Source organism: Syngnathoides biaculeatus, chromosome 22 (assembly GCF_019802595.1).
Source record: "Syngnathoides biaculeatus isolate LvHL_M chromosome 22, ASM1980259v1, whole genome shotgun sequence".
NCBI classification, from domain to species: domain Eukaryota; kingdom Metazoa; phylum Chordata; class Actinopteri; order Syngnathiformes; family Syngnathidae; genus Syngnathoides; species Syngnathoides biaculeatus.
The window spans coordinates 12,769,594-12,784,139 of NC_084661.1; the positions used below are offsets into that span (position 1 = coordinate 12,769,594).

Consider the following 14,546-nt stretch of genomic DNA (forward strand, 5'->3'; position numbering starts at 1 on the left):
CCTCGTAAGTTATTGTCTTTTTCCCCTAGTGCAATAAAATTCACTATAAACGCCATGTTAATTTAAAGTACAATGTGCGCATTAAGCATGACACACTTTCGTGAAAATCGTAGCTGAGGTCTGGATTTAAAGCGCAAATTGCAATCGCAAACTCAGCCGACATTTGAAGCGTCGCGCCCGCTGCAACTATCGCGAGAGTAGCGCGTGTTGTGTACTTTGCGAGGAGCCGCTCGGTTCCACCATTTCGCTGCGCTAAGTCTCCTCCCCGCGACCGCTACATTCTGCGCCGAAAGACACTCTCTCCCGGTCCGTATTTTAACTTCTTCATCGAGGCCGGGTGCTACCTCGTTGGGTACCGGGAGACAGTTTGGACCGCCGGCATCACGGATTGAGTGCGATTTTACACGGATGACGACTCCTTCAGCGAGAATTTAGTAAAAGAAAACTGGTCGGAAAATTCAGGTAGGTGGGAACTTAAGATGGCGGACTTTGAAAGGGAGGGGGCCAGGAGGAAGTCATGAGAGACTCCAGGGGAGCTCTTGACTGACGACACAACACTAGCGTACTGCACATTGTTTGACGTCGCACCCGTGAATAGTTGTTCAAATTTAAAATAAGATACGACTGGACACCAAATTGTCGTGTCTTGGTTTGAATTGGGGCTCTAATTGAAAGGTGCCTATCTGAAAAAAATAATTTGAAGTGTTATGAATTTGTGGTCGCTGCTAAAGAGCAAACAGTCGGACACAGCGAACCCCCCTTAATCGCCCCGCACAAAATTGCAAAATGTATATGAAATTTTACAGCATAATTTTTATTTTCGCTTATGTCGTTAGGACAAGTACCCGACGTGCGATTAAAACAAAAAATGAGCGGGTTTAATTTTCGTCAAAACATATTTGACCCCCGTGTACTGACGTCACGACCGATTGTCCCCCATCTGTAGTACATGCACAAGCGGCTTTTAATGGCACTTTTTCGGCAGCTGTGGGCCTTTTCAAAGCAACTTGTCACGTTTGAAAGCAATAAATGAAAGCATTACATAACCGCGGGTGGGATTGCGGCGCCTGCGCGTCCCATGAACGCAGCCGACTAACTCATGGTAGCTTGCTAGTTAGCTGCGAGTGCCACCCTAGCACTGTTGTTGTACGAGGCTAGCTAGCTCTCCAGCTAGCCGCGTTAGCCAAACCGGCATTGCGAAAACACCAAATTTAATCCATCTGTTATGACGGAGAAATGGGATTTTCTTTGAATGTGTTGTTTTTCCGATATGAAACCACTGTTGCTCCGTGTCTGCTTTTCATAGAAGCCAGCAGTGCTCGTGTGAGCACCGAGTATATATATATGTGAATTTGCTAAGTGCAGATTCCAGCGGAGATGTCTTTGTAATTAAGCTTCGGCTAGTGGTCGATGGTCCTTTTTAAAAGGAACTCAAATGAATGTGCGGAGGCCAACACGGGCTCGCCGGTTTGTGGCGTGAGAGCGCGTGCTGCAGACGTCTTCCTGTGGGTGAATGCAGCAAACACAAGTTCACTCTTTTTTTTTTTTTTTTAAACTGCTGCTGCAGGATACACACTCCATACACACAACCTCAGCATACTTGGAGCAGCAGCGAAAACTCGCCTGCTAGTCACTCACCTCGCACCTTGTGACATTTGAGATGAGATGACGTTTTAGCAAGCTGTCGTCTCAGTAACTTCTCACATCATGGTCATGTAGCAAAAGTAATAGGCTCTGAGCGAGTACCTGGCATGAATAAAGTTCTGTGTGTCTTTCTCTGCTTCCCAAGAACATGCGGAGGGGACCCTAATTTCAGCATCCTGGAAGTAGAAAGCACTGAGGATCTGTGTCTCACTCCACAGACAGGTGAGAAGCCACTTGCTGTCAAATGTTATTGCATCCAAATACGATTGGATGTACGGTGTTCCCTGCTATACTACAGTCCGTCGCGCATATAAGCGATTCTTGTTTATTTGGGGGATTTTACAGTATGAATGTGTTGCACAACTTCAGTTTGGTACACGTTGTGCCTCAACATAAGCACCGAGGTGTATTTTAACACCTAGCAGAAGACACAGAATGTCCTCAACTAAACTTTAGGAGTAGTTGAGAATGGATTCTACTCAATATTGTTACGTGCGCCATATGTGTTGCTGCTTAGTGTGTGTTAAAGTTGCAGTTGTTTGAACGTTTATTATTACTGTAACATCCGCCCTTTTTTCTGTTAAATCTGTCGAGTTGCGTATTAAGTTAATTTTAACGTACTTTGGATTAAATTATATAGTTTCAGTTTTGTAAAATTTTGTTACAAGTGGGAAAAATGGATATAGAAAGATCACTTATTTTGTTTATTCTTGACATTAATTCGTGGCCAACGTCCCATTTTTGGGACGAGATTATAAATTAGCAAAATAGTCATAATTTAACCAAAATAACGGAAAAGAAGTCTTATTTCCTTGATTGTGGCCTGTTGGGAGACTTTTATCTCAATAAGGCAAAAAATCACCCCCCTGCCCATGAATGGGTTAATTTACGTGTTTATTTCATAAACGTTATGAACAAACGAGCCTGCTCCTAAACAATCAGTATTCACCCAGAAGCAGGAAATACAAGTTAACCGTAATGAGCATGTACGAAAGTTATGCTGAAAGCGCATGTTCCGAGCTGCTTCACGTACTGCGAGCGCATTTACGTCAAAAGTCATCAACATCATGAGCCGTGTCATAGGAAATTCGGTTGGACCAGGGGTGCTCAATGCGTCGATCGCGAGGCAATTTTGGTTAACCGTGTGACGGCGTGCCCAAGAAAAAAAAATGTACGGCTATCATCCAACTCGTCGCTGGATTCAAATGTGGCCAATAACTCGAGCGCATGCACATAAAGCCGCGTTCTCGCAAGCCGGCCTCCTATTTACGGCAGTCGCAATGATGCGCGCGTGCACCCCCCTCGACATCCTTTAGGAAGATATAGATTTCATATTGGATTGACAATAGATATCGCCGTAATTTCCGCTAGATTATAACAATACATCACGATTGCCGACAGGAATGTTTGTTACAATGTATCGCTAGCTTGTTGCTACTAACGCCGATTATGTTGAACTCAACTTTCAGCATTTTCAAAACATTGCAGGTACAGATTGTTCGTGTTTATTCTTTGACAGGCCAGCGCATTTAACTTTTCTTCAGATAAAGTTTGTCAGATCAAGAATTTTTATTGATGAAAAAATGTAAATACTGTTTCACATCATGTTCTATTAATATCAGTTGGAATTGGAAATGATTATTTCTGAGTTTGAAATTTTTGTTTTCTATTTTAGTTATCTGTTTATTTAATTTTTAAATTTACAATTCCCAGTAAGTTATTTTAAGGTTTTGAGATTCCATCCCTAATCACACTTTATCTGCGAGCATGACTGACCACACCGGTATGTTTTTCAAATATGACTGTAGTTTGGTTGAACATTTGGCGTACGATATTGCATATGCTTTTGTTTCATGTATTAGTATTAGATTAAACTTCAACTGGAAGACGGTTCGAAGCCAGCGCGCAGTGGCTCTTATTTTATGTAACTGTGTGAACAACTAACTGAGAACAGGTGCTAAGGAATACATTAAAAAGTGTGCTTCAGTAAATATGTTTAGAATGTGTGAGAAGGGTACAAGTAAGGCCAAATGGTTTGTTTTCTGATCAGAATCATAATTTCAGTCAACATGAGTTTTTGATCGGTCTCAAGTTGCATTCTCCATTATTTTACAAATGCATGTTGTCTCCCCATCACCATCTAAGATCACCAGTCAGAAGCGGGTTGCTACTTACTGGTGGACAGCTCATGCTTTTGCTAACCAACCAGTCTTAATCTGCTCCTGGGTGCTTTTAATGTGCTTTGAAACGGTTCAACGGAAACCAGAGCAGAGTTTGGGGACCCCATCGGTCGTTTGGAAGTATTTCGGGTATGGGGCTGCAGCGGTCAGAGAAGAAGTTTTTGGGGTTCGCTCTACGGTATTTGTCATATGTTGCACTGTTCTACGCAAGTAAAACCTGTTCCAGAAAGGAAAAGTTTTCATATAATGCTATATTATCACAAAGCAATGTAAAAAAAAAAAAAAAAAACATCTGTTGTTATTATGTGTTGTGCATTGTGTTTGTCCTGATTTGCTTCCCTCACTGAGTGGCCACTTTTTTTAAATCTCCAGGTGCAGCGTGCGGCCGCAGCAGCAGCAAGGAAGGAGGCTGCGGGGAGGCGGCAGTGCGGCAGCGAGCCTCTCCGGCTGTGGATGTGCTGGGTGGCAAGCCCCAGGCCGCACACAATGTGTCTGGGGAGTCACATCGGCGTGTCCCGCAGCCGGCCGCAGCTGCCACCCGCGTGCTCCCTCCCTTGCCAGAAAGCGTCCATTCGACATTCTTGGTCATGGAGACAACTCCTCCGGTCCCGATTGGCGGCAATGCTAACGTCCGCGTCTCACGGAGCGACGGTGTCTCCCAAGTCGACGGTGTCAACTTGTCCCCCGCTGAGGACTTCAGACCTCGCGCCCCCCTCACCTCACATCCTCAAAACGCTAGTGAGTTTCAAGGGTTGCAACGTGGCTTACATACTGTTACTAAAGAGACACACCTTTCCAATAGCGAGACTCATCATATTGAGTTTCCTCAAGAAGGTGCTGGGGCTGCAGTTGGTCTGCAGCACAACTCTGAAATTGAAAGAGACTTGGAATTTGACGGAAAACACACTTGCGGAACTGTTGCACCACAAGCTCAGCTCAGCTTCACGGCCTCAGCCTTATCAAACGCTATGGAGCACGGAGCTACGGGGCAGTCAAGCCAAGAAGGCAATCCCCAAGACTCCACACCGGCTGTGTCTGCCCCATCAAACTGCAGCGGACAAGTTAACCTGTCACGAGTTCTCAAAGAGGTCCAGCGGGATGCGCGCATTAATGAGATGGCAGACGCGTCGAACAAAGCTGCTCCTCTCTCAGCGGAAACACTTGAGACTCCAAATGCAGGAGGACCTGGATCAGGTTCTCCACAGACGCCAGTGTTGTTCAACAACACGGGACACGCCCAAACAGGCTGTGTAATTGAGGAGCCGAGCGACAGCTCCCCCAAATCCTCCACACACTGTTCGGTGCTCGACTCGGGCCTGCTTGTGTCCTTGCAGGCCCAGTCTGAACCATCACAACCCTTAACGGAGACGCCCATGATTACCGAACTGGTGCATTCCGCTGAGTCGCAGGAAATCGTGGTGGTCAGCGAGGCGGCGCACCTGGGGGGTGGCTGGCCCAACGTGCACTTGAAGCAAAGTTACCTCCTACAGCGCGCCGACGGCAGCGTTTGCGAGGCCGCCATCGTCACCGAGCACACGCCGGCAGAGGCCAAGCTGTACGAAGAGAGCATGCAGGCCAACATGGACTTGGAGACGCAAAATGTGGAAGTGTACCAGTTCTGTAGTTTGGTGGAGGAGGTTGCTGAGGAAACGGTGTGTGTCAGCACCAGCGTGCAGATACCTCACTCCCCAGGGTACGAGGTCAACTTGTTCAACGCTTTGTTGGACTCCTCAGAGGACCTTGAATCCAACTTGGAACCTTCTATCCCCACCATTAATGACAGTGACGCCGTCATCATATCCCATCAAGATGATGACGCGGGCCAACAACAGGTTTGTTCCAACAGCAGTGTCCACAGTCTATCTGTAGCTGCAGTCGGGCAGCACCTGCTACTAGACACCAGCTCCAGTCAGGTGTGTTTGGTGGAAGTGGACTCGTTCCCCATGGACCAGACTCCGACACAAGTCTTGACGCCTTGTCCGCAGGTTAGCGAGGACAGACGGGAAGCAGAGGGTCACGCTGCCCTCTCCTCGCTCGTAGATGCCGTTAAAAGTCAGCAAGTGAAAGCGTCTGTCGCCATGCAGGAGGCCCGTGTTTCCTCTCCTGCAGGAACCAAAGGACGTCCCTCTGAAGATTTATCCCAGCATGCCACTGTGTCCGCAGGAGCCCAACCGGAGGCTTTTATTGCTAACCCCGCAGGAGGTATTAATCCAAAGCTTCTGATCATCCAACCAGGTGCAGTATCACTCCTAAAACAGGCAACCTCACTCCTCAAGCAGAGTGTGGAGTCAAAACCAGACGACAATCGGGGCACTCCGGCATCTGCCAAGTGCCTTGCTGTCTGTTCTTCACCTGCGGCCCAAAGTGGTCGCACAAATGAGGCAAAGGCAAATGCCAGGAAGATCTCAACAGCCTCGCGTTACAGCCAATCAGAGGCTCTAAATGTCATTAGACCTTCAAGCCCGACGCCTGCTGACTTTGACGAGGAAAGTGCCGTCACGCCGTCGTCCTCCAGCGTGAAAGACCTGGCGACGCAGCACGACTCCCCTTTTGAGGACGAGGATGAGGACGACGACGACGAACACACGGGGGACGCCGAGGCCATGGATGCTGCTTCGGGACAAATCAGCAGCGAAGAAGATGGCAGTGACGAAGACGCGGAGAGACCAGACGGGGAACTGACCACTCCGAGCACATCGCACAAGGTAAATGCTTGACTGTTGGAATTCGTGCCCTGTACCCGCTGTAGTTCCCTCAATGTACCCCACTACGTAAACCTAATGTAGCGAACAACCAATGGTCACCGAAACGAGTAATATATCCCATAATGTACTGCATTGATGCAAGGAAAGGGCTGTCTGTTTTTGAGCACCATACAAATTCATGAGCTGTGGTACAAATGTTTTTTAATATAGAGTAAGCAGACCAGTAAGACGGATGGATGGGTTTTATTTAATTGCTGTGTAACTTGAAATAATGTTGATCATAAAGTATTTTCCGTATCCGTTTATCCTCACTCAGGTCGCGGGCATAATGTATTTTATCTGTTCAATTTATTACAGAGGGTCCACTAGCTGAAGTTGCTGCGCTATGTATAATTATGTGACAGAATGGTTCTAAAAGTGTTTTTCATCTGAGAGATGAGTTCAACTACAGTATGGTCTATGATATAAAAATCCCCATGTAGTTACTAAGGAGTAGGGAATGAGTGAATGATTCGAATACAATTTTTCGCCATCTGCTTGTATCATGTTGTTGTTACTTCTACTGTCGAGGGACACGGTCTTCTGCTGTGTGATTTTATTTTATTTTCTCAAAACAATTGCGCTCAATGTCAGGGCACATGAGGATGAAGAAGTATTCACATTCTCAACCATGGACAATTTAGTGTTCAGTGACGCCAACATGTATGATTATGGGATATAGGAGAGAGCCAGAATACCTCATGCAGTCACAAGTAGACCATGCAAACTCAACATAGAAAGGTCAGAGCCCAGATTTGAATCCCGACCCTGCAGAACTGTGAGTCAAACGCGTGGAGCACTTTTACACTGTGCTGCCTAGTCCAGTATCAAAATTAAGTGTTACTGATTAATGGACCTTGGTGGAAGCACAGGATCACGAAGAAGTGCAATATTAAACCCATTACAAGATACAATCATTATAGTTCCTCGGTGTCCTTGAGTCCCTTGAAAAACTCTATTCAAAATTATATTATAAATATTAATAGTTGATTTATGATAAATCATGCGTTTTAACCAGTGTGAACAGAGTAAGTTAGACAAACTCAAAATCCAAGAGTGACTTGTCAGAACTTTGGTGTATTCATCAACTTTCCGAAGTCAGGTCCGCTACCTCAGAGATTCCAAACCAGTGTGTTGTTGGTGTGCCTTGAATGCTTTCCAGGTATGCTGTGGGAAATTCTCAACTTTTACAGAATTGCTCCAAAAAAAATGATCTTTCTGTATTTATGCCAATGAGAATAATAACAGAGTGAACAAATAAATGTTCTTATATTAGATAGCAGGGAGTAAATACAGTAATTAATGCTTCAAATATTTATGACATTTTTGATCATGTGCTGTGATATTTTTCTGTTGTGAAATATTTGCTGTACTCCATAAAGTTTGGACATGACTGCTCTACTACATAAAAGTACCTCTAGAATTGCAGCTTTGAAATTTGCAGCCCCCAGGCCATAACTTTTTTTTTTTTTTTTTTTTGTCATTTAAAAAAAAAAAAGTTCATACCTACATGTGGAGACTGCCACAGTAATAAAATAAACAAATAGTTACACATTCCTACCATAACTTTGGGCCAATTAAAAGTTCTAAGATTGGTTTATTATATTTTTTTTGCCTGTTTTGGGGGATGTTAACAGAGGCATTAATCCCTATTTTCAAGGACAAAATGTAGATTCCTTCCAGAATAGTCTTCTTTCCTTTGTTAAACGTTGGATTCAATATCACATTAACTTTATTTTTGTAAAATGCCATATTATTCCTGCAAGACTTTTTTTTTTTATCTCGACCCAATCTGTCGTCGTTCTTGTTAAAATTACAAATTTTTTGAAGAAGAAGTTTCTTTATACTCACAACTTTTTCCCCCTTTAAAAATATGATTTTTTTTTTTTTTTTTAATGTCAAATGGACGTAATTATGTTTCATTGGTGTTTGGATCATCATGGGTCCTTTTGGGGCATGTGTATCATCTTGGCCCCAAAAATTCTGAACCCGCAGTCTGTGCATTTCACTCTAAAGACAGGCAGGCAGCATTTGCTTTCCCTCTGTCTGCATTTTTCATTTTTTGTTTGTTAAATGAAAGTGCAAGTACAATGCAACATGTTAGGCAAATCCATAACTTGCAATCAACACTTTTGTATGGAAAGAAGCCATAAGAAGAAATGTTGGCGGAACTTGTGCCGTTCTTCCGCCATCTTCTCCTATCCTCTTTGTCTTGGCAGTGGCTAGAAGACGGGGTATCACCCTCCACCTCGTCTTCCTCCTTCCTCGAAACGTCACCCGGCGGCGACTGGGCCGGCTCCCGCCGCGACAAGTCGTCCCCTCTGCGCGGGCCTCATGGGAAGTTTGTGTCTCCCACCGTGTTTGGGGGCTACACTTCATCGCCTTCTGCCCTCGATCAGTCCACGCCGCAGCGGCAGCGTGGCGAGCGGCGCTCTGACATGGCGGAGTTGGCCAAACACGTGAGTGAACCAGGCCAAATTACCATACACTCATTTGCCACTTTTATCAAGTACAAAGTGTAATCTAATGCTGTAAAAGAGTTGAATAAAAACAAGGATCATTTTCAGTTTGCTTCACTTTGTTGGAGAAATATTAATTTGATACATTTTTTCAACTATATTACTAAAATGAGTGTTGAATTTCTATCCATCTGTCAATTTGTTTGTCAATCTATCCGTCTCTCCTGATACTGGGAGCTGTTTCTAACTTGATGATTTGATTAAATTCAATTCAAAATTGTCATTATGCATGTCAAATGGCAGCAAATTGCAGAAATATATGGTAGGCTATATAAATATACACTTTGTCAACTTGCATATTTTGAGATGCGACCCCCCCCCCCACCCCCCCCAGCAGTTATCATGAGTCGTATAGTTGCCAAATGTCGCTCTTCTTGTGGCTGATTGTTTCTGGTTATCCCGCAGGAGGCCGACATAGAGCACCGAAGCCTGGCGCTAAAGCGAGAGGGCTTCTGGTCCACCAAGCGCCTCAACCGCCTGCCCGAGCCGCCGCGGCCCAAAGTGCACTGGGATTATCTCTGCGAGGAGATGCAATGGCTGTCTGCCGACTTTGCACAGGAGAGACGGTGGAAGAGGGGCGTGGCCAGGAAGGTGGTCCGCATGGTAATGCGACACCATGAGGAAGTGAGGCAAAAAGAGGAAAAGGCCAAGAGAGACGAGCTTGCAAAAATCAGGAGAGTCGCGTCCTCCATCGCTAAGGAAGTCCGGGCTTTTTGGAGCAGTGTGGAGAAGGTACAAAATGTCATTCCAGTCACCTCACCACACACACACACACACACAAAGTTGTGGAGTTTGGTTTGTATCTGTACCCTTGCCACCCTTGATTTGGACTGGACTGTGATAATTTAACAACCGTGTTTTGTGCATGTCAATTTTTTGTCAACAGTGTATCAAAGAAATTTAAGCGTAAAATATACTGGGTTAAAAAAAACATTTCCTGTGAAATTTAATGCCACAGGCTTTAACATAGCAAAATAGATGCAGGGGAAATAAATGAACAAAGATGGCAAAACTGTTAAGAGCGTTTGTCTTTTTTTTTTTTTTTTTTTTTGTCCCGTGAAGGTGGTACAGTATAAGCAGCAGTCAAGGCTTGAAGAAAAGAGGAAGAAGGCTTTGGACCTCCAGCTCGACTTCATTGTCGGACAGACTGAGAAATACTCAGACCTCCTCAGCAAATCGCTGGCGCCAGCCAGCCGGCCTGAACCAGTCCCGTCACCTTCCAAGATGTCTGCACCTTCTGCCACCGATGAAGACGGTTAGAGCTGTTTTTCAAGCACACACACAAAAAAAAATAGGGTTGGGCGATAAGTCAATTTTTAGTGATTAATTTGAGTTGGTTTTTTTTTTTGTGAAGAGAAAATAATTATGGACTAATAGCACGGCTGCTAATAGAGACAAGCTAGTTTGCAGAATCTTGTCAGTGAAGCCAATTTGACTTTTTCGACCGCTCTATCGATTATTTTTCATTCATACAGACAAGAAAGGAGAGACGGGTACAAGGTAATGGCATTTAACATGGTCAGCGAAATGGTGTTACACAAGGCAGGGATTTATCCACTTGCAAATATTTTGACCTGGGGTGTATGCGTTCAAGCTACCAATATTTTGCCAAGATCTCCTTGTCTCACCTGTACAACAGTACATAATAAAAGATATTACTTTCTGAAAACAGACATATGGGCAATAATGCATTTTAACAGTAAATTTTATGATGTGAAATTGTTTGACAAAAGGGGAGGACGCTCTCATCGTATTATCTGTAAAGAAAAAAAAATCCTGTTGCTCTTAATGTAATTGACATCACTTTTTTTAATAAGCAGAGATTTATTTATTTTTAAATCTTGTGATTTTTATTATACGGCCACATCGCTCAGCCTTACATAAAGCCAAGTGTCTCTGTCCTCAATCCAAAACTAAATCTTTCACAGGGACGTTGTCATAGTTACACATCACTGATGCTTTGCGTAAATGGAAGCAATTGGCGTTTAGTGTACTGTTCCTTTCAATCCATGGTCATGATCTGAGTTGTTGTAAAGCATCTTTTACTGACAAAAGTGGCACAACAGGGCCAGGACCGGTTCTTGGCTCGTATTGGCATCAAGTCGAAACCCATCCAACCTGTTTGACTGTGCCTCTGCCACCGTGTTATTACTCACGCGTCATTCCTGGTCAACCAGTGAAGCTTTACGTTCATCGCACTTGATTGATGATGACTGCCTGAGCTCGGACTGACCTTCAATGTATAACCCGGTCCGTCCAAAGGGACTTCAAAGATTTTCCGAATACTGTGCATCCCCAATTATCATGGGGGCATGTGAGCCACTTCCACCAGTAGTCGCTAAAATTCTGTGATATAGAAAACCCAAACATAAAAGCTTGAAAAAATTTTTTTACTTCTCTCACATGATTTAAATACATTCTCACGCTCATAAAGTAATGAAAGAAAAAAACTGTTACTTGAATTTAATTGGAGCCCTTGTCTGACTCTTGTTCTTAGTCTTAATTGCATCTCTTCCAGTAGACCTCAGTTTTGCCTTGCATGTCGTGTGCGTGTGCGTCCCTCATGCAGACCAAGACTTTGAGCCTCCGTGTGACGAGGAGGACGACGAGGAGACAATCGAGGTGGAAGAGCAGCAGGACGGCAACGACGCCGAGAGCCACCGCAGGGAGATCGAACTTTTGAAGGAAGAGAGCGCACTGCCCTTGGACCAACTACTCAGTACGCTGCAACAGACGCAGGTGTGCAACACACATCGACAGTCATGATTTTTCATGTTTGAGTGTCCCAAAAATCTCTCTGCCATATTAAAAATTATGGTCTCTTAGAGCAGGAATGGAACATCGATTTTTTAAAAAAAAAAAAAGTAAAAAATATGAAAGTAAAATAGAATTTGACCACTGTTTCCCAAAATAAATAAAATTATTAAATGTACAGTATGCACTGACGTCAGACTGAAACCTCTATTTTTTTTTTTTACCCTTCAAATACAACTGGTCAATCTCCATGTCTGTTATGATTTTGTTCAAATTACTGACCAATTTCAAGTGTTGAGAATGTCTGTTGTATACATTGTTAATCGGTGAACAAACCGTTTTTTCCCTTGCTGGCAATACATATAGTTAATTTGCTTTTACTTTTTACAAAAAAAATCTGAGAAATGTTAACATGAATATATTTTAGTTCAAATGTAATAGTTTAATTCATAATTTAAGAACGAATAATCAAATATTGGCAAAATGTTATTTTCATATTTGTAGTTCCAATGACTCATATGTATTCAGTGAGAAAATGAATCAAAGATAAATGCAATAATGAATAAATACATTTTTAATTCACCAATTATTGTGAGGGGGAAAAAAAAAGGCTATGTTAATGCCACAAATACTACAGAATTGAATCTGTATTTGGCCTGTGGGCTTTACCTTGCCCACCCTTGCTGAAGATGTTTTCAACACCCGCCGAGGTACTCGGTTGCTCCTCAATAACTAAGCGATGTGGTCTCGCAGGACTCCGCCTCCGATGAAGACTCTTCCCGTGAATCTTCCTCATCAGCAGAGCAAGAGGAAGATGGAGAGTTTTCTGCCAACGAAGAGGATGGTGAGACTACTTCAACGATCAATTCAGTGTTGATCTTATCGATTGTTTTTCCCCTACACTGTGGGAAGTGTAGCATTAAACCAAGCCCTACACGTAGTGAAAATATACATGGCAATAGTTCACATTTGGTAATGTGCTATCCTCAGCATTTGATGGTCCATTGGTAGTAGATTAATTGTTCCTGTTTTTGTGGTTTCTAGCTGAAGATGAAGAGGATACCATCGCTGCCCAGGAGAAGGTGGAGGGAGATGTGGATCATGCAGAAGAACTGGATGACTTGGCCAAAGAGGGTGTGTGTACTTTTCTTTCACCTTGGATGTTTGTATTTAATTGGACCAAGGCCTTTAAAATTAACTGGGTGCAGAAAACCCTTAAAAGGGAGAGATTTTTTTTTTTTTTTCTCAGGAATCCCTCTTAATCCTAATACCAATTAAATTTTATGGCCATGTCTGCTTCTAAATGCCGTAGGAATCAAATGGTTGTCCATTTGTGAAGAAACCAGCAGGTGTAAACTTTTTAAAATGATACCTCCGAATTTATTGTAAATTATTTTGTGGACACCCAAGAAGGGAAATGCAACAGTTTACAAGCCCTCTTGTCTTTATTCTGTCCATGCAGTGTTTTTAAATTGTGCTAAATAAACAAATGAAAGCTACAGCTCGTGGAAACCCGGGCGTCCCTGGGCCCAAGTTCGATAAGAATTAAAATAGCTGTTCAATGTCTGGTTTTACATGGATGACAACCCCCTCTTCTTCCCCTGAAGGAGACATGAGCATGGAGGAGCTCATAGAGAAGTACAAAGGAGCGTACGCCTCGAATGCCGAGGAGCCATCTGCCTCTGTCTCCAAGGTAAGCTCAGACTGGGAGGCGTCCGGCGACGAGGAGGACGACAGTGATGAAGAGGAGAGCGACATAGAAAGCACTACTTCCTCCTCAGGTATCGACTAAGGCTCTTTGCAAGAACCGAACCGACAGCATTGTGGCTCGTTGATGAAAACAGAGCATGTCTTGCCAGAGTCTCCGGCGGAAAGCGAAGAGGAGGAGAACAGTGAGAATGGTGAAAGTGATGAAGAGGATGACGGCGGCGATGAAGGGATGGAGGTCTTGCTCAAGGAGGGAGACCACAGCCCGTCTTCGTCAGGCTCCCGACCAAAGAAAGAGATCAGCCACATAGCAGCCACTGCAGAGAGCCTGCAGCCCAAAGGCTACACGTTGGCCACCACCAAGGTTAACTTGTGCTTCTCAACTCCTGCCTTTATGCATTAATACGTCATAGACCCCCACACACTGCGTAAATCCATTCACGAATGATTTGACTTTATTAAAATAATAAATATTACCTGTAGCTAGCTCCTTTATGTACTTGAACTCCTTTGTTTAGAAAACCAGGACTGATAAAGACGGGCATGGTTCATTAATGCACACCCGTGTTTCAGGCAGACCGTCGGGCGCTAGTTTGGGTGATATAAAAAAATGTAAATCCCACGTGAACGGCATCGTAACGTTGCAGATCTCACAGCCAATCAAAAACGCCTTGTCATATCTTTAACGACAGAAATAAGTTTCTGCGTATGACACAAAATCCAGATGGCCACCGCCAAGGCTTCCCCATTTTTTATGTACAATATATATTCTTCAAGGTCAAGACGCCCATCCCCTTCCTGCTTCATGGCACGCTGCGGGAGTACCAGCACATTGGACTGGAGTGGTTGGTCACCATGTTTGAGAAGAAGCTTAACGGAATCCTAGCTGACGAGATGGGTTTGGGCAAGACCATTCAGACCATCGCGCTCCTAGCTCACCTCGCTTGTGAAAAAAGTAGTGCTGGCCTGTCATCATGTTTACTTTTTTTAAAAGTATT

At 43.9% G+C, this 14,546-nt stretch overlaps 1 protein-coding gene across 1 annotated transcript in view; it reads left to right on the forward strand.

Annotated features, from left to right (window-relative positions):
* The first annotated feature begins 1,127 nt into the window (after positions 1-1,127).
* srcap (Snf2-related CREBBP activator protein) overlaps positions 1,128-14,546 on the forward strand; it is a 31,475-nt gene continuing 18,056 nt past the window's right edge. The window contains exons 1-12 of the mRNA XM_061810251.1: positions 1,128-1,505; positions 1,790-1,866; positions 4,197-6,529; positions 8,788-9,027; positions 9,493-9,819; positions 10,150-10,342; positions 11,657-11,826; positions 12,595-12,685; positions 12,886-12,975; positions 13,449-13,622; positions 13,701-13,912; positions 14,326-14,503. Coding sequence (XP_061666235.1) covers positions 1,411-1,505; positions 1,790-1,866; positions 4,197-6,529; positions 8,788-9,027; positions 9,493-9,819; positions 10,150-10,342; positions 11,657-11,826; positions 12,595-12,685; positions 12,886-12,975; positions 13,449-13,622; positions 13,701-13,912; positions 14,326-14,503 — 4,180 coding nt within the window. The 5' untranslated portion in view covers positions 1,128-1,410. The remainder of the gene's footprint in view (positions 1,506-1,789; positions 1,867-4,196; positions 6,530-8,787; positions 9,028-9,492; positions 9,820-10,149; positions 10,343-11,656; positions 11,827-12,594; positions 12,686-12,885; positions 12,976-13,448; positions 13,623-13,700; positions 13,913-14,325; positions 14,504-14,546) is intronic.